The 27,086-nt window shown below is 37.4% G+C and overlaps 1 protein-coding gene across 4 annotated transcripts in view; it reads left to right on the top strand.

Moving 5' to 3' along the window:
- The window catches only part of STAG2 (stromal antigen 2), a 154,504-nt gene that overhangs the window by 64,223 nt on the left and 63,195 nt on the right, over nucleotides 1-27,086 (top strand). For all 4 annotated transcript variants that reach the window (XM_054709219.1, XM_008158886.3, XM_028135665.2 and 1 more), the window contains exons 3-6: nucleotides 5,652-5,730; nucleotides 10,612-10,773; nucleotides 17,394-17,490; nucleotides 25,406-25,482. In XM_054709219.1, the coding sequence (XP_054565194.1) occupies nucleotides 5,652-5,730; nucleotides 10,612-10,773; nucleotides 17,394-17,490; nucleotides 25,406-25,482 (415 nt within the window). The remainder of the gene's footprint in view (nucleotides 1-5,651; nucleotides 5,731-10,611; nucleotides 10,774-17,393; nucleotides 17,491-25,405; nucleotides 25,483-27,086) is intronic.

Here is a 27,086-nt window from a genome sequence, read left to right as displayed (position 1 = left end):
ATACTGCACAATTTATTATTTTTGCTGTGCAATTGAATCCACACTTGGTTTTACAATAGCAATTGTTTTGAGGGAGTATCATGAAATTCTTAAAAAGTTACGTGTTCTCAGTAAGGACTATTTATTATGCAGTAGTACTTAGGATGTAATGTCATCTTTCTATAAAATCAAATGATGATACACTAAAACAAATCTAGGAGGGTGGGGCATGCTCCATATTTTTGCAGAAATAATTACATGCTTATTGATGCATGAAGTGGCGTCTTTACCCTTGTCTTAAAAGCTGCCTGTATTCCTTGTTCAACTTTTATTCTAATTTTTGATGTTGTTGGAAAGAACTAGAACTACTATTTGTAATAGTGGTTTTCATACTATATCCCAGTTTCACAAGATGCCTCAATGAAAGTGAAAGTGCTTGTGGATCCCTTTAACTTTGCACATACATATACCATACCATCCTATGTAATAAAAGGGTAATATGCAAATCGAACAGTGGAACGACTGGATACTATGACTCACACTGACCACCAGGGAGCAGATGCTCAATGCAGGAGCTGCCCCCTGGTGGTCAGTGGGCTCCCACAGGGGGAGCGCCGCTCAGCTAGAATCTGGGCTCATGGCTGGCAAGCCAAGTGCAGTGGCGGTGGTGGGAGCTCCTGCCTCAGTGGCAGCGCTAAAGATGTCAGACTGCTGGCTTAGGCCTGCTCCACCTAGGGCTCCCGGGCCTCTAGTATTTGTTATAAGGGTCTTTATAAGACTTGATTTGAAAAAGTCTGGTTGCTAAAAATTTTGAAAAGAACAGATAGATATCCTTGTGCATAATGGTAGTCAGTGTTTGCTTTTGATGTGTATGGATTTTCTTTTTTTTTTTAATTATATTTTATTGATTTTTTACAGAAAGGAAGGGAGAGGGATAGAGAGTTAGAAACATCGATGAGAGAGAGACATCGACCAGCTGCCTCCTGCACACCTCCTACTGGGTATGTGCCCACAACCAAGGTACATGCCCTTGACTGGAATCGAACCTGGGACCCTTCAGTCCGCAGGCCGACGCTCTATCCACTGAGCCAAACCGGTTTCGGCTGGATTTTCTTTTTAAAAAAAATATTTTTATTGATTTTAGAGAGGGAGAGAGAGAACTGGAGACATCAATGATGAGAATTATTGACTGGCTGCCTCCTGCTGCCTACTGGGGATCGAGCCTGCAACCTGGGCATGTGTCCTTGACCGGAATCGAACCCGGGACCCTTCAGTCCACAGGCTGATGCTCTATCCACTGAGCCAAACCAGCTAGGGCTAGATTTTCATTTTTAAAATAATTTTATTTTCAGTGGATACTAAGGATCTACTGGGATATCGACAATATTTCAAAGTATGATTTTTTATTTTTTTGTTAATCCTCACCTGAGGCTATTTTTTTCCATTGCTTTTCAGAGAGAGTGGAAGGGAGGGAGGGAGGAGAGGAGAGAGGAGAGAGAGTGAGAGAGAAACATCAACTGGTTGTCTCCCACACACACACATGGGCAGACAAGGGGCAGGGAGTGCAACCCAGGTACATGCCCTCATCCTGGAATTGAACCCACCACCCTTCCATGACTGGGCCCATGCTCCAACCACTATACAACACAGGCCAGGGCTCAAAGTACGATTTTTAATGTGAATTAAAAAATATATATATTGTTGATTTCAGAGAGGAAGGGAGAGGGAGAGAGAGAGAAACATCATTGATGAGAGAGAACCATTGATTGGCTGCTTCCTGCCACACCCCACACTGGGGATTGAGCCTGCAACCCAAGCATGTGCCCTGACCTTGAATTGAACCATGACCTCCTGGTTCATAGGTCAATGCTCAATCACTGAGCCATTCTGGGTTGGCTAATGTGATTTTAATCCCAGTGTATATTGACTCTATATTAAGATTTTTGAGGAAAATTTCTTATTTTTCCTTTTTGTTTGTTTATGGGATATCTGAGAAAATAATTTTTGGTTTAACTATCATGAAATTATCTTATGAATTTCTTATATATTAAAGGTTAGAGGTGATTTAAAAGGTTTGTATTATAAACTAGACCTTTGACTGTTTGATTATCTTAAGTAGGGCCTGAAATAGGATAATAGATAAGAGGGAATTGATTTGTGGATGTAGAATAGTATTTTCGAGATAGGGAGCAGGGTAAAGAGAAGGGAGTGGAACATTCAGTCGTGTGATAGCTGACTTGTGAAATTTCAAGCCACTCAAAGGTTAAGCAGTATGTTCCTTAAACGTAACTATTTTACCTAGGATAGGCTTTTGTTGTTTTTATCTTAAAAGCAGAGGAAAGCACCGGAGAAAGACAGATTCAAGAGAATATTTCTTTGGTTGAGGATATTTTAGACTTGTATACTGACTACTCACTTAGCTTTTCCCAGTTAGTAATCAAACTCTAATGGCTCATTCTTTTAGTTGGGATAACCTGGAGATGACGATTAAGATGTAATTTAGCTTTTGATTACTCTGTGGCCATTGGAATATTGTGAAGACCAGTGTTTGTTTGTAGACTTATAGTAGTTATTGAGCTAAGAGAACTGATGTCCCACAAATTTCTTGGGAAGAAAGAAGTATTACTATACACCAAGATATTTAAAAACATTTTCAGTTTTTGTGTTTTTTTTTTTTGCAAGGCCATATAGGCATGTGAGAAAAATATTGATTACAGCAATCTTTTTAAGATGTAACAGGCACGAGTTTCAGGGTTAATATTATAGTAGTCATTCAGTTTTTGGTGCATTAACTCTTGGAAATGGTATTTATTACAGACCCTTTTCTCACAACATTATAGGACACAGTTAGGATTGCCACTATTTTAATACATTGTTTAAATTACTTTGTAGATAAGTGCTATAAATAGTAACTCCTGCTCCCCCTCCCCAGTATCTTAACCATTACTTTAGATTTATAAAGTATTCCTCCTATCTCACAGCCTCTGGACAACTGGTTATTGTAGCAATAAAAATGGAAATAGAAGAAATATAGTTAGAGAAGACTAGCTTTTGAAAGATAGCTTTTCACTTTGATCCATATATTTTAAGCAAATCTGGTACTAGGTTTACACATTTACAGTGGTAAAACATTTATCTTTCATGGGTGTGGCTTGATTCTAAAATCCATTGTGACCCAAATAGGAAGTATGCCTTGCCTTAAAGGATTTAAATGAGGGCATGCTACTATTATTTAGATCCATGTTAACATAAGGAAGCATCACATGTACATTTAAATTACTTTGTGTCCGTATGTGTAAGAATATCCAGATTATACAAAATCACCCCTTCTACTCCAAAGTAAGGCACAATTCTTTGAACCAGTCTTTCTGCCAATAGCTTACCACCTCTTCATAAAGGATTTTGGTCAATTAGCATACTTTCCTACTATGTTTCAAAGTGTTTTATACATATACTAGAGGCCCGGTGCATGAAAATCTGTGCATTGGGGTGGGGGTTCCCTCAGTCCGCAGCCCAGGCATGTGCTCTTGACTGGAATCAAACCTGGGACCCTTCAGTCCTGCGCCCTCTCGCAGTCCCCTTGGGGGATGTCCACCTGCTGGCTTAGACCTGCTCCCCCCGGGGATCTGGTATAAGCTGGCAGTCAGACATCCCTCTGGCAGCCTGAGGAGGCGGGATAGGCTCCTGCCACCGCCGCTGTGCTCACAGCCATCAGCCTGGCTTGTGGCTGAGCAGAGCTCCCCCTGTGGGAGCGCACTGACCACCAGGGGGCATCTCCTGTGTTGAGCATATGCCCCCTGGTGGTCAGTGCGCATCATAGTGACCGGTTGTTCCAGGTCATTCGGCCTTTAGGGTGAATTTGCATATTACCCTTTTATTATATAGGATTCTTTCAGAAATACATGGTTTGTATAGCTACACCTAGATTTATAAGTGTTTTTGAGTGAGGTAGAGGAAAGAGGATCTTTAATATTGCTAAAATTCTGTAATAAAATTCAGTCAATGCCTAGTGTTAAAATACAGTTTTCCTACCTGACCAGTGTGGTTCAGTAGTTAGAATGTCAGCCTGTGCACCAAAGGGTCGTGAGTCTGTTTCTGGGTCAAGGTCACATACCAACCTGTGTACAGGTTACATCCTGGCCCTGATCGGGCACGTGCAGGAAGCAATCAATCCATGTTTCTCTCACATCTATGTCTCTCCCTTCCACTCTAAAATAAATAAAAATAGATCTATGTCTCTCCTCTCCCGCTCCTGCTCCCTCTCCCCCTCCCCCTTCCACCACCCTTTCTAAAAAGCAATGGAAATAAATATCCTCAGATGACCATTAACAAAAAAATAAATATAAATAAAAAAAATACAGTTTTCCCTGAGCACCATGGTCTTTGAACCAGAGAATGAATGAAACCATCCGTCATAACAGCACCATAGTTCCTAGGGTTAAAGTTTTGAGAGCCACTGGTTTCATTTTTATGTTTTGGTTAAAAATTAACAAAATAAATGTTTAGACATTTGTGTTTCAGATTATTGTTTTTGTAGTTATGTAATTTTTAAAAAATCTGTTTTTATTGATTTTAGAACAGAAGGGAGAGAAAGATAGAAACATCAATGATGAGGGAAAATCATTGATTGGCTGCCTCCTGCACGCCCGCGCCCCACCCCTGCTCCCACTGGGGATCGAGCCCGCAGCCCAGGCATATGCCCTTGACCAGAATCGAACTTCAGTCCGCAGCCTGACGCTCTATCCACTGAGCCAAACTGGCTAGGGCTAGTTATATAATTTTTTTGTTGTTAACCCTCACCTGAGGATATTTTTCTTTTTTTAAAAAAAATGTATTTTTATTGATTTCAGAGAGGAAGGGAGAGGGAGAGAAAGATAGAAACATCAATGATGAAAGAGAATCATTGATTTGCTGCCTCCTGCTCACCCCATACTGGGGATCGAGCCCGCAACCTGGGCATGTGCCCTTGACTGGAATTGAACCTGGAACCTTTCATTCCGCAGGCCAATACTCTATACACTGAGCCAAACCAGCTAGGGCACCAAGGATATTTTTCCATTGATTTTTAGAGAAAGTGGACGGGCGGGAGAGAGACAGAGAAAAACAACCATGTAAGAAAGATACGTTGATTGGGTACCTTGTGCATGTACCCTGACCGGGGATCGAGCCTGCAAACGAGGTACATGACCTTGACCGGAATCGAACCCAGGACTTTTCTGCAGGCAAACGTTCTATCCAGTGAGCCAAACTGGCTTGGGCAAGTTATGTAATTTTATATGTTTTGTAATGTGCTAAGGTATGATTTGGAAAATCATCTTAATTACATTTAATGCTAATGATGGAGTTTTGTAATAAGTTAACCCTGTGGTCGGCAAACAGCGGCTCGCGAGCCACATACGGCCCCTTGGCCCCTTGAGTGTGGCTCTTCCACAAAATACTACGGCCTGGGCGAGTTTATTTTGAAGAAGTGGCGTTAGAAGAAGTTTAAGTTTAAAAAATTTGGCTCTCAAAAGAAATTTCAATCGTACTGCTGATATTTGGCTCTGTTGACTAATGAGTTTGCCGACCACTGAGTTAAACCAACCTTTCTTTTAGAAAATATGGCCAAAGTTAGAAACTCCATCTATATTTCTAAGGACCGTTTTAAATGATTGCTTATCTTTCTGTCACAGGGAGTCAGAAACACATTTTTCTTCTGACACAGATTTTGAAGACATTGAAGGAAAAAACCCAAAGCAAGGCAAAGGAAAAGTATGTACAGAATATGTGACTTTGTTTTGATTTTCAAGGTCTTTCATATATGTATTAGTTATATCTCAGATGTTATTGTCTCTTAAAAATGCCTTTTTTTTTCCTGATTGGTATGGTAAGCCTTCTGAACACGTGGTTTCTGGGCTTCTGTCTAGATATCAAGTATCTTTTGATTATCTATTTTCACTACTGTAAAGTAGAAATTAACAATACATTGTTGTTTCTAGTAGTTCATTTTGTAAAGCACAGTGTGCTAAGCTAGATGTGATACTCTCTTGGCTTTATTTTTATTTACACACGAGTAGTCACACGAGTAGTCAAATGCAAAGCATTAAATTTCTTATTCTAAAGCACACTAAAAATGTAACCTACAATCAGTTTATATGTAATGGGTTACAGTGGACAGTAGTTATAATCAGTAAAAGTAATGTTAAGTGACATTCTGAGTCAATAGGATACAAGTTTAGAATATGAGTGGGTACCCTAAGGGTTCTGGATAACTTTGCTAGTGGTTAAATCATTTTTGCTATTTTAGAAAGTACATTTGACTCTGTGCGTGTCTGTAAATATACTGTGCAAAATATGACTTATTTATATGTTTATTGATTTCAGAGAGGAAGGGAGAGGGAGAGAGAGATAGAAACATCAATGATGAGAGAGAATCATTGATTGGCTGCCTCTTGCACACCCCCTACTGAGGATGGAGCCCATAACCCAGGCATGTGCCCTGATCAGGAACCAAAAAGTAACTTCCTGGTTCATAGGTCGAAGCTCAACCACTGAGCCAAACCAGCCGGGCATCAGCATTTTCTTAAGCAAGATGAGTTGGATTTTTATTTTCTCATGACACATTTACTTTTAAAAAGCTTCATACAGAAATGTACAATGTACAAAGCAAAAAATTCCCATAAACATCATCTGGAGGTAATTTATTCTTTTTTTAAAAAATATATTTTTATTGATTTCAGAGAGGAAGGAAGAGGGAGAGAAACATCAGTGATGAGAGAGAGTCATTGATTGGCTGCCTCCTGCACACCCCACACTGGGGATTTGAGCCTGTAACCCAGGCATATGCCCTGACTGGGAATTGAACCATGACCTCCTAGATCATAAGTTGATGCTCAACCACTAAGCCACTCCAGCTGGATGGTAATTTATTCTTTTTAAAAAAATTTTTTGAATATATTTTTATTGATTTCAGCGAGGAAGGGAGAGGGAGGGAGAGAGAAACATCATTGGGGATTGAGCCCCCAACCTGGGCATGTGCCCTTGACTGTAATCAAATCCAGGACCCTTCAGTCCTGAGGTCAATGCTCTATCCACGAAGCCAAACCAGATAGGGTAGTAATTTATTCTTTAACATTTTTGGTGAACATACTTTTGTACATAATAACCTATGTATAAACATGAACATAGAATTTTACTTAATTCACTAGAGTCCCAGTGCATGGATTCATGCACTGGTGGGGTCCCTTGACCTGGCCTGTGGGGATTGGGCTGAAACCAGCTCTCCAATATCCCCCGAGGGGTCCCAGATTGCGAGAGGGTGCAGGCCAGGTTGAGGGATCCCATGAGTGCACGATCAGGGCTGGGGAAGGGACTGCAGGAGGGCTCCAGGGCATGTCCGGCCTGTCTCATCCAGACCCGATCGGTCAGACCCCAGCATCAAGCTAACTACCGGTCAGAGCATCTGCCCCCTAGTGGTCAGTGCACATCATAGCGACTGGTTGAATGGTCAGACACCTAGCATATTAGGCTTTTATATATACAGATACTATGCAAACTCTTTATTCTGCTTTTAAAACCTAATGGTATGTTGTCAGCAGCTTTCCTATGGTGAATTTCTTTCTGTCTGTAATTTTTAATGATGTCATAGCATCCCATTTAGAAAAATATTTTTATTGATTTCAGAGGGGAAGGAAGAGGGAGAAAGAGAAACATCAATGATGAGAGAATTATTGATCAGTAGCCTCCTGCACACCTGCTACTGGGGATTGAGCTGTGACCTCCTGGTTCATAGGTCGATGCTCAAACACTGAGCTACTCTGATGGGGCCATAGCATCCCATTTTATGTATGGACATAATTTTTAACTAGTTCATAGAATACTATTTTATGTTTTTCTTTGTTTGTTTGTTTTGTTAATCCTCACCTGAAGATATCTTTTCCCCCATTTATCTTCAGAGAGAGTTGAAGGGTAGGGGGAGAGACACACAGAGAAACATTGATGTGAGAAAGACTCATGGATTGGTTGCCTTCCGCATGCTCCCCAACCACAGCTGGGGATCAAGCCTGTAACCAAGATATGTGCCCATAATTAGAATCGAACTGGTAACCCTTCAGCCCATGGCCGATGCTCTAACAACTGAGCCAAACTGGCTAGGTCAGAATACTATTTTAGAGTGCACATAATTCATTTGTTTCATAATTTCATATGCTGTTTTAGTCCCTTAAAGGTAGAAGTTTTGAGAGAGAAAAAGTGTGAATGAATAAAAATATTAACTCATGACTGTCCAAAAACAGCCATAATTCTAGTGGGTAGTATGGTTATTCATTAGAAAACTATTTTGGCCCAGGTGGCATGGCTCAGTGGTTGAGTGTTGACCTATGAACCAGGAGGTCACGGTTTGATTCCTGGTCAGCACACATTCCCAGGTTGAGGTCTCAATCCCCAGTGTGGGACATGCAGGAGGCAGCCAATCAATGATTATCTCTCATTACTGATGTTTTATCTCTCGTTCCCTTTCCCCTTTTCTTTGATATCAATAAAAAATGTATTTTTAAAAAACACCACATTTTTTGTTTGGAACCATCTTGAAAAACTGAAACTTTCCTTTTGACTTTGATTTAATTTGCACATTGGGACAAGACTCAGAATGGCAACTGCATAGAGGACTCCCCAAAGTTTTTGTGCTATAGTTTGGTTAACTTTGTATACCCACTGCTATGAGTAGGTAGGTGTAAGGGGTCAGATCAGGGATTATAATAATAACTATTTTAATGTTTGGCACTATATTATGTATGTTCCATGCACTCTGGTAATACATTTACATATTATCTAATTTAATATTTGAACAACTTTGTGGATTAGAAAACTTCCTTATTTTATAGATAGGAAACTAAGGTCCAGAGAACTTAGTGTTTAAAGAAATTGAGCCTATATCTGTTGAAAGATGGTGCTTAAGTCCACCATAGCAGTGATTTTCAACTGATATGCTACAGAATTTTTAAAACATACAATACCTGACTATTTAGTCAGGGACATTGACCCCTTTTCCCTTAGATTATAAAAAAAACCCATACACATAAAAAAAAAGCAAACACAACGATAGCTGTCCAGTGTCAATGCCCTGTCTTGAACCATAAATATCCTATACAATAAAAGGCTAATATGCAAATCGACCTAATGGCAGAACAACTGGTTTCTATGATGCGCACTGACCACCAGGGGGCAGACGCTCAATGCAGGAGCTGCCCCCTGGTGGTCAGTGCGCTCCCACAGGGGGAGTGCCACTCAGCCAGAAGCCCTGAGCCTGGCTCACGGCTGGTGAGCGCAGTGGTGATGGTGGGAGTGAGCCTCTCCAGCCTCCACAGCAGTGCTAAGGATGTCCGACTGCCAGCTTAGGCCCGTGCCCCATAGGGAGCGGGCCTAAGCTGTCAGTTGGACATCCCCCACGGGCTCCCGGACTGCGAGAGCGTACAGGCTGGGCTGAGGGACCCCCAAGTACATGAATTTTCATGCACCAGGCCTCTAGTATAGATCATATAATAGAGTTGCATCTTACTGGTCATGTTGCCTAATAACGTTATGTCTGATTGGTTAATTCTTGGTACCAGAAATCCTTGTATACAAGTATAGGCACCTGATTTTTTAAAAAGGTACTTTGGAGCAAAAGAGCAGGTAATTATTCTTTTTGTCATATCTGCAAGAAATATAATATAGCTTTTGGTGTGCCACATAGTTTTAATAATTAGTTTATGTGTGCCATGAGATGAAAAAGGTTGAAAATTGCTGAACTATAGTATATTCCCTCATAGTCTTTTTTTAGAGATTTTTCCTCTCTAAATGATTGAAACTGGGTTAGCATGTTTACTTCTTGTGCTTTTTCTGTATTATCACTCTGTGCACATTATTTTTCCTAGCACAGCTTATTCACTGAGCCATTTCAATTGCACTAATTAGTTTTTCATAGCAACAGGGAATATTGAGGCATATGATAGATAAATTGCAAATATATAGCTCCATGTTAATTAACATTTAACATTTTATACTTTTCTAGTGTATTCTTTGTAGATGATCTTTTCTTTCACCCTTATCTTTGAAATTCCTTTTACTAGGGACAAAAGCCTTTCATTCTACAATTAAGAATTAATTACTTGGGTTCACAAAGACTGCATATCATTAACAAAATAATGTAAATTAAACAGTAATACCTTTCAGTTACTAGTAAGGTTTGTGAAGTAGTTAAGAGTAGTGTGGTTTTGGACTCTTAAAGAAGGAGGAAGGACCCTTTATTAAGCAAAGTAGTAAAGCATACAGGTCGTCAGTGGAAATAAATTTGTAGACTTGGCTGTAGATAAGGGGTCAGCAAACTATGGCTTGTTTTTGTACTGCCCATGAGCTAAGACTTATTTTTAAAGGTTTGTAAAAATAAACAAATATTTTCTATCTGGTACTTTACAGAAAGTTTGCCAACCCTTGCTCTAACACTGGGGATTGAGCCGAAACCTGGGCATGTGCGCTGACCAGGAATTGAACCATGACCTCCTGGTTCATGGGTTGATGCTCAACCACCAATCCATTCCGGCCAGGTCTTCTTTAGTTTTAATTTCAACTCTCAAACATAGCGATATAACTTAACCAACTTGTGTTTTTGTGCAGACTTGTAAAAAAGGCAAAAAGGGCCCAGCAGAAAAGGGCAAAAGTGGAAATGGAGGAAAACCTCCTTCTGGTCCAAACCGAATGAATGGTCATCACCAACAGAATGGAGTGGAAAACATGATGTTGTTTGAAGTTGTTAAAATGGGCAAGAGTGCTATGCAGGTAATGTTTATCATGTTCTTCTCAATTTATTTTGAACTTTAGTGAGTTACATAACATATATCGCTGGTTTTTCAAATTGTGTTTAAAAAAATTCTAACACTGATCATTTGAAAAAACCAACGAATTAGTTAGAAAACTAGGCATATGTATTCATACATAAGACTGTTAAGCTGTGCTTTACATCATTTTCTACTGCATTATTTTCTTTTATTGGCATATGAGAATTATTTGGTCAAAAATATGCTTATATAAACCCTGATTATAATGTTTCAATTTTCCATGAATTTATATAGCTGCCATCAAAAATATGAAGTCCTTTGCCTATATAGAATTCTTGGTTGAGTGACATAACCACTATCCTCTTTAGTGAATTGAATTATTTTGATCACTTGAATATTGCAAATTTGATTATTTGTGTTGTTTCTTAACAGAAGAGTAAAAGGTTGTATCCATGTCAAATCCTAATTTTGTTTCATAATCTTAAGACAGTAGCATTTAGGTTTTATAATGGATGCTAAACCCATATGGTTTTTAAATATTGAATAAAAACTGTACTCAAAAAATATATATGCTTAATAAAGTTATTATTTAATTTATGAAAGCTATAGTGAATAGTTTTTTCTTCCTTCATAGAATCAACAAATCAATAAAAGGCACACCTGGATGGGTTAGGGAGAAATAGCCATTTAAGCTTTTTACTTAATTAAATAACTAAAATATAAATTTTATTTATTAATATAGACTTATCTAAATAGGATGTGTGGTTTTGTAAATGAATTTTTAAATTATTAATTGGGACTAATAAAGATAATTTTTCCATGTAAAATGATAAAGAATTATTTTTAAGCTATCACCAGTTGTACAGAACATTGTATTTTCTTACATTTGAGTTGACCTTCATTTATTTACATATGGTTTGCTTTCATATGTTTGTGATTAGGGTGTGGATTTGATTTCTTGTTTAATATTTTGAAAGATTTTGTGTGTACATTCGATATTTTTAAAAAAGAATATCTATGTTACTATACTATAGTTTATTTAGTTAGTCATTCCCTAATTTAAAAAATTATCTCCTTTTCCTTAGTTCCCATTTTGGGTTAATTTTATCTAAGGGATAAATTATCTTATTTATATTATATCATTTAATTACTTTCCTTTTTATTTTTATATTATAATTTTTCTCTGTAATATTTGTTCATTTTTATTAATATAAGAAATCTCAACTTTATCTGTTCTAATTAGGCTATTCTATTTTTGTCCATTCTGTAGGCTTTTTGTTTAACTTTTTGTCTTATCAAAAAGTTTTAGTATGAAATGTGAGGGTTTAGCTTTATATTTAATTCTTTTTGTTAATGGTATCTCAACATTTAAAGAATGAACATTTTTATTATTTTAGTGTTGCTTATGGATTGTCATATATTAAGATTGTACCTCTAAGCCATTTGTTTTTCTGTTTCTAAATGTGCTTTCCCTCTTAAAAGCAGAATGTCCATAGTATCTCTGCATTGATTCCCCTGAATCCTCTGTCCACCTCCAGTTTACTTTGTGTACTTATTTTTTGTATACTTCTACTTGCATTATCGAACACCAAATTTGATCAAGGAAGTCTCCTGTTTACAAACTTTTAAGGGTTCTTCCTTATCTAACGGTTCCAGCTCAGATTTCCTTTTGGGATACTCGCTATTCTCCAGCCACAGTATGTATTCTGCCCCCAGACCTTTCTTCTTACTTTTCTCTCTGCCTGGACTAGCCCTTTTTCCTCCTTTCTATATCACATAGGATTGACTAAACCAAATGTCACTCTAGAGAAGCATTCTTGGGCTCTGTCTCCTCCCATTCTCCTTGAATGTATTTCTTATTCTTCCTTTTTCATTATAGCATTTTGGTATGTTGTGTTACAGTTATGCATATGTCTGAATTTGCTTCTATATTGTTAATTCCTTGATCAAGTAATGTGTATTATTCATTTTTTGTGTCCCCAAGATATATCTATTTTAGTAAGTGTGAGATCGAATAAGTACAAGATTGGCTGTTGGTCTTAAGCTAGCTCTTGCATTTTAAGAAAGAAGGAACCATGAATATGCCCCTAGTTCTGTTGAATTTTATTTATAGATATTGAATTTTATTGAATAAGTCCTTTTTTAAAAAATAAGTTCTTAACATACTATTTGATGATTAAAATCTTAAAATGTATTTCAATGTGATAAGCTTGTATTTTGATTATAGCAGCCTTGTATTTCTAGTATAAACTCTACTTGATCTTCATGAATAACCTTTTAATGTGATGTGGTTATCTTTTTGTAAGATTTCATTAAATATTTTTGTATCTTTATTAATGAAAATAACCACTGTCCCATTTTTTATTGCTGCATAACAAGCTACCTCAAACTTAGTGATATAAAAGAACAACTATTTTATTATGTTTATTGATTCTGTGGGCCTAGAATATAGACAGAACTAAATAGGGATGGCTTATCTGCGTTCCTATACATTATGGCTGGGGCCTTAGCTGAGACAGCTTGATTGCCTGGAGATGACATAAACAGTTAAGGACTATAATAATCTGGAGCCTTCTTTATCTATGTTTGGTGCCTAGTCTGCAATGACTTGAAGACTGGACTCAGCTGGAACTGTACCTGGAAGACCTACAACTGGTCCTTCCATGTGGCTTCTGGGTTTAGAGAGAGAATCCTGTGCAGGAAGGAGTATCTAGTTCTCTAGTGCTTCAAGAACCCAATGCAGAAGTTGAATGGCCTTCAGTCCCTTAATCTTGGAAGCACCATTAATTTCTCCTACACTGTTTTAGAGATGGGACATGACTTATTGGGGAAGAATGTCAAACTATTTAGAGCCATGCTTGAAAACTCTCATAGTCACATAATGCATTCTGTTTGTTTATATCCCGTATCATATTTGGAGTAATCTTAAATACGTTTCTTTTATAAATTTGGTTGGTTAACATAAACAAGCTGTTGTAAAACATAGAAAAGGACTGAAATCTAGAAAGTAAGCCTAGTTTTAGAATATCTCCAGTCAATTTCTCTGAGTCAGGGAGATAATCTCTTTTTCTTTTTTATATTGTGTAATCATATTTGTTTTTGTACATCAAATTGTACATATTTTATTCATTCATTTTGTACCCAATTTTCATATTTGTAGTTTTTATATATAGCTTTAAACATTTTCCCCTCCAGACTTTTAATTCTTTACATTAGCTGTTATTTATCATCCTAATTTTTAAAATTTGATTTATTTAAAAATTGTTTTTAGCCTCAGCCGGTTTGGCTCAGTGGATAGAACATTGGCCTGCAGACTGAAGGGTCCCAAGTTCGATTCCCGTCAAGGGCACAAGCCTGGGTTGTGGGCTCGATCCCCAGTAGGGGGCATGCAGGAGGCAGCCCATCGATGATTCTTTCTCATCATTGTTTCTATCTCTCTCTCCCTCTCCCTTCCTCTCTGAAATCAATAAAAATAGATTTTAAAAAATTGTTTTTAACTGTTTTGTGGTTTCCTTTTCTGTCCCCAAGGGGATCAAGTACTGCTTTTATTTTTTAGTTTGCACCTAATTTTAAAAAAAATTACTAATTTGAGATATATTTCACATACCATTAAATTCACCCTTTTGAAAAGTGTAAATTCAATGGTTTTAGTGTATTCACAGTTGTTCTGCTATCACCACAGTCTAATTTTAGAATCTTTTTCAATACCCCAGAAAGAAACCTCTTGCCCATTAGCATTCACTTTCTCCTCACCTGCCACAGGTCTAAGCAATCACTAACCTACTTCCTATAAATTTGCTTATTTTGGACTGTTCATATAAATGGGATCATGTAATATATGGTCCTTTTTCAGTGGTTTCTTTGACTGGATAATGTTTTCAAGGTTCATCCATATTGTATATGTTATAAATTTGTTCTTTTTTTATTGCCAAATATTCCATTGTATGAATATGTCATGTGTTTATTAATTTATTTCTTGATGCACATTTGGTTTGTTTCCACTTTTTGGCTATTAAGACTGAATACTACTACTGTTAAGAGTATTCTTGTAAAAGATTTTGTATGGACATGTTTTCATTTCTCTTGGGTATTACTAGTATATACCTTAGGATTTGAGTTGCAGGGTCAATATGGTAACTTTGTTTTTGAGGAGCTGCCAAACTGTTTTTCCAAAGTGGCAGCAGCATTTTATGTTCTTACTAGCCATGTTTTAGCATTCTACTTTTTCCTTGCCAACATTTGTTATTGTCTTTATTTTTTATTATAGCTATCATAGTGGGTGTGAAGTTGTGACTTTTTAAAAAAATTTATTTTTAAAATGTATCTTTATTGGACCCCATTTAAATATATCTCAATTTAGTATTTTTTTTTTAAATCTTCACCTGAGGAGAGAGAGAAAAACATTGATTGGTTGGTTGCATTCCACATGCTTCCCGAGTGAGGATTAAACCCATTACTCAGGTATGTCCCTAACCAGGAATTGAACCAGCAACCTTTAGGTGCACAGGATGATGGTCAACCAACTGAGCCACTCTGGCCTGGCAGTATCTTTTTTTTTTTTAATAATACGTTTGTGTTTTTTAAAAATATATATATTTTTATTGATTTCAGAGAGGAAGGAAGAGGGAGAGAGAGAAACATCCATGATGAGAGAGAATCATGGATCCGCTGCCTCCTGCAAGTCCCCTACTGGGGATTGAGCCAACAACCCGAGCATGTGCCCTTGACCGGAATCGAACCTGGGATTTTTCAGTTCGCCGGCGACGCTCTATCCACAGAGCCAAACCGGCTAGGGCTCGGCAATATCTTATTATGGTTTTGATTTCCATTTCCTTGATGGCCAATTACACTGAGCATCTTTTCATGTTCTAATATCCATTTGTATATCTTCTATATAGAACTGTCTATTCAGAACTCTTGCCTAGGTTTTTAATTGGGTTATTTGCCTTTTTAAAATGATTGAATTGTAAGAGTTCTTTATATATATATTGCATAAAAATACCTTATCAGATATATGATTTGCAATTATTTTCTTTTTAATATTTTATTTTTATTGAATTTATTGGAGTGACATTGGTTAATAAAATTATATAGGTTTCAGGTGTACAATTCTTACAACACATGATCTGTATAATGTATTGTGTGTTCACCACCTCAAGTGAACACAACATTCCATAACCATTTATCCCCTCCTTTACCTTCTTCTACCTCTCCCCAATTCCCCTTGATTTGCAAATATAGAGTGTCCCAAAAGAATGTATACACGCACTTTGAATAATTACAGAGGCAGTGCTTATTAAAATATATTTCATTTTCAAAATTGAGCTATCAGCTGTTAAAGTGTGTGTGTACATTTTTAGAGGACACCTTGTATTTTCCCCCAGTCTGTAGATTCTCGTTTTTAATACTTTGCTATGGAGTCCTTTGAAGCACAAAAAGTTAATTATGAATAAGTCAAATTCATTTTTTCTTTTGTCTCTTGGTGCTTTTGGTCTAATATCTAAGAAGGCTTTCCTTAATGCACAGTTATGAAGATTTACTTCTGTGTTTTAGGGTTTTAGCTCTTGCATTTATATCTTTGATCAATTTTGAATTAATTATTAATATATGGTGTGAACTAAGGTCCAGCTTCATTCTTTTGCATATGGATATCCAGTTATCCCAGCACCATTGTTTGAAAAGACTAGTCTTTCTCCATTGATTTGTCTTGGCGTATTTGTCAAAAATTAAATGACCATGAGTGTAAGATTTTATTTCTGGACCCTCAGTTTTATTACATTGGATCTACATATTTATCCTTGTATTCTTTTTAATATTTTATTTTTATTGGATTGAAAAGGGAGGAGGAAGATAATGAAGAGATACAGGTTCATATGGCAGGGAATTCTAAAGTTTAGGGAATTAATTACATTAGTACTATAATTTGATTACTGTAGTGTTGTAGTAAGTTTTCAGGTCATGAAGTGTGAATCTTCTAATTTTGTTCTTTTTCAAGATTGTTTTGAATGTTCTGCATCTCTTGCATTACCATAATAATTTTAGGATCAGCTTTCCATTTTCTACTACGAAACCAGCTGGGATTTTGATAGGGATTGCATTGAGTCTTTAGATCAATTTGTAGAGTATTATCGTCTAATAATATTAAGTCTCAAGATCCATGAACTGTCTGTCCTTTCTTTAGTCTATTGTTACTTAATATTCAGTTTACCCTTCTTATTAATACAGGATTATCAGGGCTCACTGTTGAAAAAAAAATATTTTGTTCATTTCCTCATTGATCCAGGCATTCACTCCTTTAAAAATTTTCATTCCATTGCAGTGTTAATATTTAGTATAATATTTTAGTAAAGAAGAAATATGCGTGTTACTTTTAATATTTTTTAGGATATCTTCAATAATGTCACTAAGAAATAAAAAGTAATTATGCTTTCTTTATCAGGTGATAATTTTACTGAATTTGATTCTATTTTATGATTCAAATTTAAATTTTTATGTACAAGTATGCATATGTTAATTTTAAGTAATGTGATACCACTTAATGTAGAATTTTAATTACTAAAATCCAACTTAATTTTTAGAACATTAGAAAAAGCTAATGTTTTTTTCCCCTCTTTACTGTAGTCGGTGGTAGATGATTGGATAGAGTCATACAAGCATGACCGAGATATAGCACTTCTTGACCTCATCAACTTTTTTATTCAGTGTTCAGGCTGTAAAGGTAAGATATATTTATTTCTGGAAGCAGAATATTTTTAAATGGTCTCTTTATTTTTTGTAAAGCTATATTAACACTTTACATGGAAAATAATGCCAAGATATTGGATTTTTTTCATTATAACCATACATAATGTGTAAGGAAAAAAGAGCAAAGAACATAGTAAGAAACTCTGTTGAGACAGTTGTATTCATATGTGAAGTTGACTAAAAACTTGGCAATTTATAATTGTTATGTTACTTTTATTAGATATATTTCCCACTTTCAGCATCTGGTTTTAGAAACAAAGAAATGGATTGAAAAGGGAGGAGGAAGATAATGAAGAGATACAGGTTCATATGGCAGGGAATTCTAAAGTTTAGGGAATTAAAAAGTACCATGAATAACAGTAAGTAGGTAAGTAAGTAATAACTAAGTAAGTAAGTAAGTAAGTTAAATAAGGTATTGGTGAACTTTCTAGTTTTTCTTCTCAAAGGTAGAGAAACTGGATTGGGGAGTGGGATTCTTGTGAAAAATGTTTTTACTTTGTGTAAAAATATTTTGAAGTAGAAATGGGGAAAATATAAAATACAGAAATATCTTTCCAGAGATAAAAGTATTTATTGCAGATATTGGGTTGGAGGATAAAATTATGTAAGTTAGGGATACATCATCATGTGGATTATTTCATGAGTCAGTTAAGATCATGGGCAGATTCTGATCTGTCCCATGTTTCCCTAACACTTGGTCCATCCTAATTCTAGAAGATGCCCAGGCAAATAAATGTTACATAATTTTATAAAGGTGCTACATTTTTTAAAGAAAATGGCACAAAAAAACATGGGCATTAGAAATCAGGAGAAGGAAAGGTTGCTTAAAAATAGACCTAAGAAGTTAAGGTGCTAAAGAATGACTGGCTTATATCTGAAGAAAGAATTAAAAAAAACACAGTTTACTTAGGCCTACTCCTTTCATTCGATTATAGTCCTTAAGAAATACTGTCATTGGAATTGGAAAACAAGTAACATTGTAAGAACTGATGCATTTAATTTAAGATTGATCACAACATTCAATGCAGTGTGCATATTAAATGTTAAGTATATGAGGCCTGATAAATATATTAACTTCTAGAGTCTATGATCTTTATAATGCTATTAATATAGTTAGTTTTCAGAAATTTAAAAAAATTGTCTTAATTTTAGAGTATAGAAAGTTGCCTAGTTATCTTGAAAGTTAAAAGTAGCTGCAAATCAATATTAGAAAAAATCTGCTGACTGCTCAGAAAAAGTGTTGTTATAATGACAATATGATGAGCCAGATTAATTCTTAAAAATGAGATATATTAATATTTTTATTTTGTCTATGTTTAGTCCATCTCTTTGCAGTGGAAGTGTATAGGGAACCTGTTTGTTGTGTTAGGTAATCAAGGACCATGTCCTTTCTCTTTTTATATTTTTTGAAAGTGGAAGGTTAATTGCAGAACAACCGAACAGGTGCCAGAAATAATTTGATGACTTGAAATTCTAATTTTTTATCTTCAGTATTCTCTGCTACATCATAGTTTTGTCAGTTTTAGTTTCCTAATGAGGCTTCTGAATTGTAGTTTTAAAACAAGGCCATAGTCAAAAGGATTTTTCCTTTATCAGATTCATTCATTTCCTGGCATCAGTGTGATTGTAAGTCAGGATATTGACAACTCACCATTTGGATATACCTTGTCACAAACCACGTTATCAAGATTTGTAAAAATTCAAAGTGTTGAAAACAAAGTATCAGATAGATTTAAAATACTGCTATAATATTTTTTTAGAATAAAAAAAGTTCCACTAAAGGAAATTTACTATATAATCAAAGTTAAGGCCATTAAGTACTTAACAGAATACAAAATTATTTTGATACACTTCTTTTATAAATGAGTTAGAAACTTATTAAGTATATCCAGTATACTTGAACCTTTTCCTGTGGACTCAGGATTGTCATTATGAGCCTCAGTTACTTTACTTCAATTGTGCCTTCTGCTGCTATTGAGGTGAACTGTGGTTGGTGATACTGTTGTTTCCTTCTTTCTTTCCTGCTCAACTGTCACTTTTCAATTTACCAGTTTTTAGAAGTCTTGCTTCATGTCTCCCACACTTTTAAGGCATTGGGCTCTGGCCTAGTGTTCTGGAGTGATATGTAGTGGGGTTTAGGGCTATTATATGGCCTTTGAGATGAGAGGAAGAGTTTCAGAATTGGACATTTGTCAAAAATGTATGCAGTATGTTTGCTTTGAGATTTACTTACATACTAGAGGCCCGTTGCACGAAATTCGTGCATGGAGAGGGGGCGTGTCCCTCAGCCCAGTCTGTACCCTTTCCAATCTGGGACCCCTCGAGGGATGTCTGACTGCCCACCGGGATCGGGCCTAAACGGGCAGTCGGACATCCCTCTCACAATCCAGGACTGCTGGCTCCCAACTGCTCGCCTGCCTGCCTTCCTGATTGCCCCTAACTGCTTCTGCCTGCCAGCCTGATCACCCCCTAACCACTCTGCTGCCAGCCTGATTGATGCCTAACTGCTCCCCTGCCAGCCTGTTTGCCCCCAACTTCCCTCCTTTGCCGGCCTGGTCACTCCTAACTGCCCTCCCCTGCAGGGTTGATCGTCTCCAACTTCCCTCCCTTGCAGGCCTGGGTCCTTCTCAACTGCCCTCCCTTGCAGACCTGGTGCCTTCCAACTGCCCTCCCCCTGCTGGCCATCTTGTGTCCACATGGGGGCATCTATATTGTGTGTTGGAGTGATGGTCAATCTGCATATTACTCTTTTATTAGATAGGATAGAGGCCTGGTGCAGGGGTGGGGCCAGCTGGTTTGCCCTGAAGGGTGTCCCAGATCAGGATGGGGATTCCCTTGGGGCGTGGGGCAGCCTGAGCAAGGGGCCTGTGGTGGTTTGCAGGCCAGCCACGCCCCCTGGTGACCCAAGAGGAGGCCCTGGTATCTGGAATTTATTTACCTCTACAATGGAAACTTTGTAGCCTGGAGTGGAGCCAAGCCTCCTGCTTGCTCCGTGACTGGCAGCCATTTCTGTTGGGGTTAATTCACCTTCTATAATTGAAACTTTGTAGCCTTAAGCGGAGGCCTTGGCCTGGCTAGGGTGTGTGGAAAGCTTTGCTTTCTCCGTTGCTGGGGGCAACCCTGGCCTGCTCTCTCCAGCTCCTTTCTGCCACCATTTCTGTTAAGATTTGTTTGCCTTCTATAATTGAAACTTTGTAGCTTGAGTGGAGGCTTAGGCCTATCAAGGGCAGGCGGAAAGCTTGGCTTCCTCCGTTGCCTGGGAAACCTTGCTGTCTGTGGCTGTAGCCTTCTTGGTTGGGTTTATTTTCGTACTCGCCCTGATTGGCTGGTGGGCGTAGCTTAGGCGTAGCAAAGGTGCTGTCAATTTGCATATTACCCTTTTATTAGGTAGGATAAATGTTTATTTCATAGGAATTGTTTCAGGGATTGAGTTACTTTGCTTCTAGCACTGCCAAGTTTACAGCACCTGGGCATAAGTTATGGAAAGATATCTGAAGATTATATCCATGACTCTAGATTAAAATTTTAAAACCCTTTAAAAAGTTTTTTGAGGCTGTGTTTCTTTAGCCAAGGAAATGATGGTTTCTTCTAAATGTTTTAATATTTTTAAACAGTCATTTGGTTCTCTTTTTATTTATTTATTTAATAAATCTTTATTGTTCAGATTATTACAATTGTTTCTCCTTTTTTCCACCCATAGCTTCCCTCCACCCAGTTCCCATCCCGCCCTCTGCACTTACTCCCCCCCCCCCCACTGTCCTCATCCATAGGAAGGAAAGAATCAAGTCATCTGGATTTTTGTCCAGTCTCTTCCCGTACCCCCCACACAGATACCCCTTTCCCCTAAGAATTATCAATCCATTCCCATTCTATGCCCCTGATCCTATTATATTCACCAATTTATTCTGTTGCTCAGATTTTTAATTCACTTGACTTTTAATTCACTTGACTTTTGTTGATAGGTATGTATTTGTTGTTCATAATTTGTATCTTTACCTTTTTCTTCTTTTTCCTCTTCTTAAAGAACACCTTTCAGCATTTCATATAATAATGGTTTGGTGGTGATGAACTCAATTAGCTTTTTCTTATCTGTGAAGCTCTTTATCTGCCCTTCAATTCTGGATGATAACTTTGCTGGGTAGAGTAATCTTGGTTGTAGGTTCTTGCTATTCATCACTTTGAAGATTTCTTGCCACTCCCGTCTGGCCTGCATAGTTTCTGTTGAGAAATCAGCTGATAATTGTAAGGGTGCTCCCTTGTAGGTAATTAACCGTTTTTCTCTTGCTGCTTGTAAGATTCTCTCTTTGTCTTTTGCCCTTGGCATTTTAATTATGATGTGTCTTGGTGTGGTCCTCTTTGGATTCCTTTTGTTTGGGGTTCTCTGTGCTTCCTGGACTTGTACGTCTATTTCTTTCACCAGGTCGGGGAAGTTTTCTGTCATTATTTCTTCAAATTAGGTTTTCAGTATCTTGCTCTCTTTCTTCTTCTGGCATCCCCATAATTCTGATGTTGGTACCCTTGAAGTTGTCCCAGAGGCTTCTTACACTATCTTCAACTTTCTGGATTCTCTTCTCTTCTTGCTTCTTCGGAGGCATGTCCTTTGCCTCTTTGTATTCCAAATCTTTTACTTGATTATTTCGTTCCTCTAGTCTGCTGTTGGGTCTCTGTATAATATTTTTTATTTCAGTCAGTGTATGTTTAATTTCTAGTTGGTCCTTTTTCATATCCTCGAGGGTCTCATTAAATTTATCAGCCTTTTCTAGGAAATTATTTAAAAACCTTATAACCATGGTTTTGAACTCTATGTCCAGTCGTTTGTTTTCCTCCATTTCTTTCGTTTGTGATTTGTTTCCTTGTCTCCTCATTTTCGCTGCTTCCCTGAGTTGGTAGTGTGGCTTTGTGTGCTAGGTGTGCTATATGATTCAATGGGTCAGCCTCCCAGTTACCTGAGGTGGACACTCTTGGTGCACCCCTTTGTGGGCTGTGTGTACAGCCTTGTTGTAGTTAAGGCTTGATTGTTGTTGGTGTCACTGGGGGGAATTGACTTCCAGGCCAATAGGCTGGGAGGACCCGCTGTGTCTATAATGGAAGAATTGCTGTGCTGGAGACACGTTTATGGGACAGGACTTGTTTCAGTGGGGCTTTGGTGCTCACTGAGTCTGCCTCTTGAATGTGTCCCTTATGAGAGTAGTTGAAATCTGGTGTCATCTCACACAGACCATTAGATACACTAGTTCCTGGCTCTCCAATGGCGTGCAGGTCAGTTACTGTCTGAGGCCACCCAGCAGGAGCTACAGCAAGAACTACAGTTTTCTCCTCTGCTTGGGATTTGGAGGTTTTGGAGCTGTCTGACTGGAGCTGCAGTTTATTTGGTTAAGCTTCGACAGGGCAGGCCATTTATATGCAAAAGCTACTGCGTGGAGCTTGGGTGTGTTTGTAGATTGTGCGGGGTGGGGTCTCACGGAGTCACTAGGCTAGGGCGTGGCAAACAACAATGGCTGCAAGTCAGTTGTCTCTGCCTTTCCGCGTTTCCAAGTCCCCACGTCCCGCGCCCCAATAAACAATGATTGCTGGGCGCACCTCTGCAAGAAAGTCACCCTCACTTTCCGACCCGTTGACCGACAGTCCAGCTTCTCCCTGTAGGCGGCTGGGTCCCCCGAGTGTTCCCCAGAAATTGGATTTCAGAGTAATCGGGAGCTTGTCTCCCTGCGGGTTGTAAAAAAGCAGCACATCCAATCACCCAACACCAGCCTGATTTGTATGCCTCCGTACCTCAGCTTTTCAGCGCTTGTGCTCTTTCCTTCTAGTTGTAGAACTTCCACTCAGCCAGCTTTCCCGTGTTTCTGGGTGGTAGACGTTTGTCTTTTAGTTGGAGTTTTGAAATTGTTGTGCGAGGCGGCAGTTTAGCTGTTTACCTACGCCGCCATCTTGGTTTTCTCTCTGGTTCTCTTTGATGTTGTGTTAAGTACGGGCTCTTTCAAAGCACCACTAGATATTGATCTCCCTGCGGGCAATCAGCATGATGTAGATGAATAATGTCAGACAAATTATTTAACTTCCTCTTTGCCTTAGCCTTATTTTCCTCATCTGTAAAGTCAAGATTATGTAGTACCTGCCTCATGGGCATGTTACCTTGGCTAATCATATGTGAAGTGGATTGTGCATAGGAAACTCAGTGGATGTTAGTTACTGGTCTACCCATGCTGGCTTTGTTGTGCTTCTGGAAAGTTTTAAATTGCATGCCCATAGAGAAGGAGGCTCAAGTATCAATTGTTCTTTTCAGGTTTAGGGTTGCAAAGAGAATATGATTATTTATTGCTTTTAAATGTATACACACATACACGTACATGCATATACAGAATGTATCTTGACCAATTGAAATATTAATTCTATCTTTCATAATAAATTTAATCTTCCTATATTAAGACATTCTTTTCTTAGATGTTACTATATTTATGGTATTCTAGTTATAAAACTGGCAAGGAATAAATAATCCATCAATAGAAATATGGTTTTTAAAATCTAATATTTTCATTTTTTAAAAGCCTGACAGTCCACCAGAGGAAATTCAAGTACATCTTCTCCCTGCAGTATCTCCTGCTTAAAACTTTTCCCTAGAAATTCTGATGTGGCTCAGTTGATTGGAGCATCGTCCTGTACACCCAAAGGTGCTGTGTTCATTTCTTGGTCAGGGCACATGCTTGGTTGCAGGTTCCATCCCTGTTTGGAATGCATACAGGAGGCAGCTGATTGATATTTCTCTCTCACATCAATGTTTCTCCTTCCCTCCCTCTCCCTCTCCCTCTCCCTCTCCCTCTCCCTCTCCCTCTCCCTCTCCCTCTCCCTCTCCCTCTCCCTCTCCCTCTCCCTCTCCCCCCTCCCCCCTCCCCCTCCCCCCTCCCCCCTCCCCCTCCCCCCATCCCTCTGTTCTCCTTCCTCCTCCCTTCCTTCTCTAAAATCAATTCAAAACAAAACATATCCTGGATGCCTTTTTCCTCTCCTCCCATCCTCCTTAAAATTCTGTATGTTTTTATCAGATTTCAATCTTCTTTTGTGGGTCTGAACTATAGCCATTTTTGTCATAGCCATTTATTATGTAATACCTTAATATTTTCCTTCCTTTCCTTTTTAGGCTTATATATTTATTTATTCATTTATTTCCTTGCCCAAGGATATGTTTATTGAAAAGATGTGAGAGTGAAACATCAATCAGTTTCCTCCCATATGCACCCTGACCAAGGATGGAATATGTAACCTACGTATGTCCCCTGACCAGGAATTGAACCTGCAACCTATTGGTGTATGGGAGGATACTCCCAAGCAACCAAGCCACCTGGCCAAAGCTAGGTTATTCTTTATTTAATCTTCCAAATAGATTATGGGCTTCTAGATGGGCAGGAACTACCACTTATGTTTTTTTGAAGCTCTTTTAGAAAATTATGGAATGTAGTTGACTTTTACATGGAGTAGTGCTTAATGAAGAAAATTGGCTAAAGTGAACTCTGCCTATTATTAATCTTCCCCTTGTTATGTTTAGGGTCTTCCTTACGGTTTTAAATGTTACCCTGAAAGCTGCCTCATTCTGGATGACATGTTTTATATTAAAGGAACTAATCCTATATACATACAGATATGAGTAAAATAAGTCAGGCAGAAATGGTGAAGGCTAGGAAGAAAGATATCTGTCGGAAGTATAGTGTTCTTTTCTTGTGCACATTGAGATTGGGATTTGTGCGTTATTTATTTTATAGGGTTGAGTAGCACAGTAAAGGTCACGTGATGAAGAAGTACACATTATGTGACTAGACATTTTAGTATTAGAGATTGACTGAAAAGTTCTCATTATTTCATTGTACCATGTATTAACTTCTCACACTTGCAAATTTCAGGAGTTGTCACAGCAGAAATGTTTAGACATATGCAGAACTCTGAAATAATTCGAAAAATGACCGAAGAGTTTGATGAGGTAACATTAATATAAATGTTTTGATAATTTTAGACTTGTTGATCTTGATTTACTCTTGAAAATATTCTTTTAAAGAAAATTCTTTTTGAAAGTATTCTTAAATTCTGAGTATTAGTGTCATGGATAAGAGCTTTGGCATCAGCTTCAATCAGATGATGACTATGTGACCTTGGGCAAGTTTTTGTCTTAGCGTTAGTTTCATCATCTGTAAAATGGGGCTAATAGTACTTATTCCATAGGCTGTTTTGAAGATTGAATTTAGTAATATTTGAAAAATTCCTTAGCATTTTATAATGCTTGGCACATAGTAAGAACTTAATAAATGGTAGCTATTATTATTGTAAAAAAAAATTGAATAAAATTTAGAGCCTAAGATCAAAACTTGACATCTTATAAGAGGAAGGTTTGGTCAATATCTGAGGAACCAGCAAAGAAATATGTATATATAAATATATATCCTTATAAATAATTATGTTGTCTAAAATCTCCTTTATGTTTCAAATATGAGTAATAAGAACAATACAAATAAAAAAAATAGTAGCTTAGATTTGAGTTGCTCCTTTACCAAAATGATGTCTTTGAAGTATTGTTATCAATAAAGACATATTTAGATTTACTATAATGTAAAGTTATTGAGGGCAAGGGTTTTTGTTTTGTTCACAGCTGTATTCCAACACCAATATTTTCTACTCTTCAAAACTTTTTACAGAGAATTTTCAAATAGAAAGTCTTATCTAGTTTGAATTTTATTTTTCCTTGTTTACTCTAATGAAGGGATTTTCAACTACCATTTTGTTTTTAAAAATATATATTTTTATTAATTTCGGAGAGGAAGTGAGAGGGAGAGAGAGATAGAAACATCAATGATCAGAGAGAATCACTGATTGGCTGCCTCCTGCATGCCCCCCACTGGGGATCGAGCCAGCAACCCGGGCATATGCCCTGACCAGGAATCGAACTGTGACCTCCTGGTTCATAGAACAATGCTCAACTACCATTCTAAATGATAGACAAGTGTTGTTAAAATAACTTTGTTGATCTCTTTAAGTGCTATTAATCAACCTCCAAATAGTTAAGATGTAATTATTAGTATGGTATTATTTTAGCTTTCTAATATTAAATGTTTTAGTGAGAACCTTCTTAATAAAAGGAAACAGCTATTTGAGGTAGGAATCCTAAAATATAGTTTGAAAATAATTAGAAAACCAAGTTGCTAACAATTAAGATGATATGTTTTAATATAATCACTTAAATGAGCCAATCAGAAAAGATGGAAGAAAACCTTTTTGTGAAGTAGTATTAGGACCTTATTCTCAGATGTAAAATAGTACTACTTAGATATGTCATAGCTTAAAATAAAAAATATTGTTCTAATGACAAAATTTAATTGTTACAAAATTTTACTAAACTGATAAAATGATCTTAAGTCTCTATGATACTCTTGTCAGGAGGTTTTTTTAGAAGTTCTGTGTGATATTGGTCTCTGCTTTTTTTTTTTTTAAGGACTTGTTTGTTTTTATTTATGAAAAATCTCATTGTAAATACATTGAAGAATATTCCACCTTTTTATGAAGAGTATCTGAGGTCCATTGTTTCCAGGCTAT

The sequence above is a fragment of the Eptesicus fuscus genome, chromosome 1 (genome assembly GCF_027574615.1).
Source record: "Eptesicus fuscus isolate TK198812 chromosome 1, DD_ASM_mEF_20220401, whole genome shotgun sequence".
Taxonomy (NCBI): Eukaryota; Metazoa; Chordata; class Mammalia; order Chiroptera; family Vespertilionidae; genus Eptesicus; species Eptesicus fuscus.
This window is presented reverse-complemented; position numbering and strand designations above follow the sequence as displayed.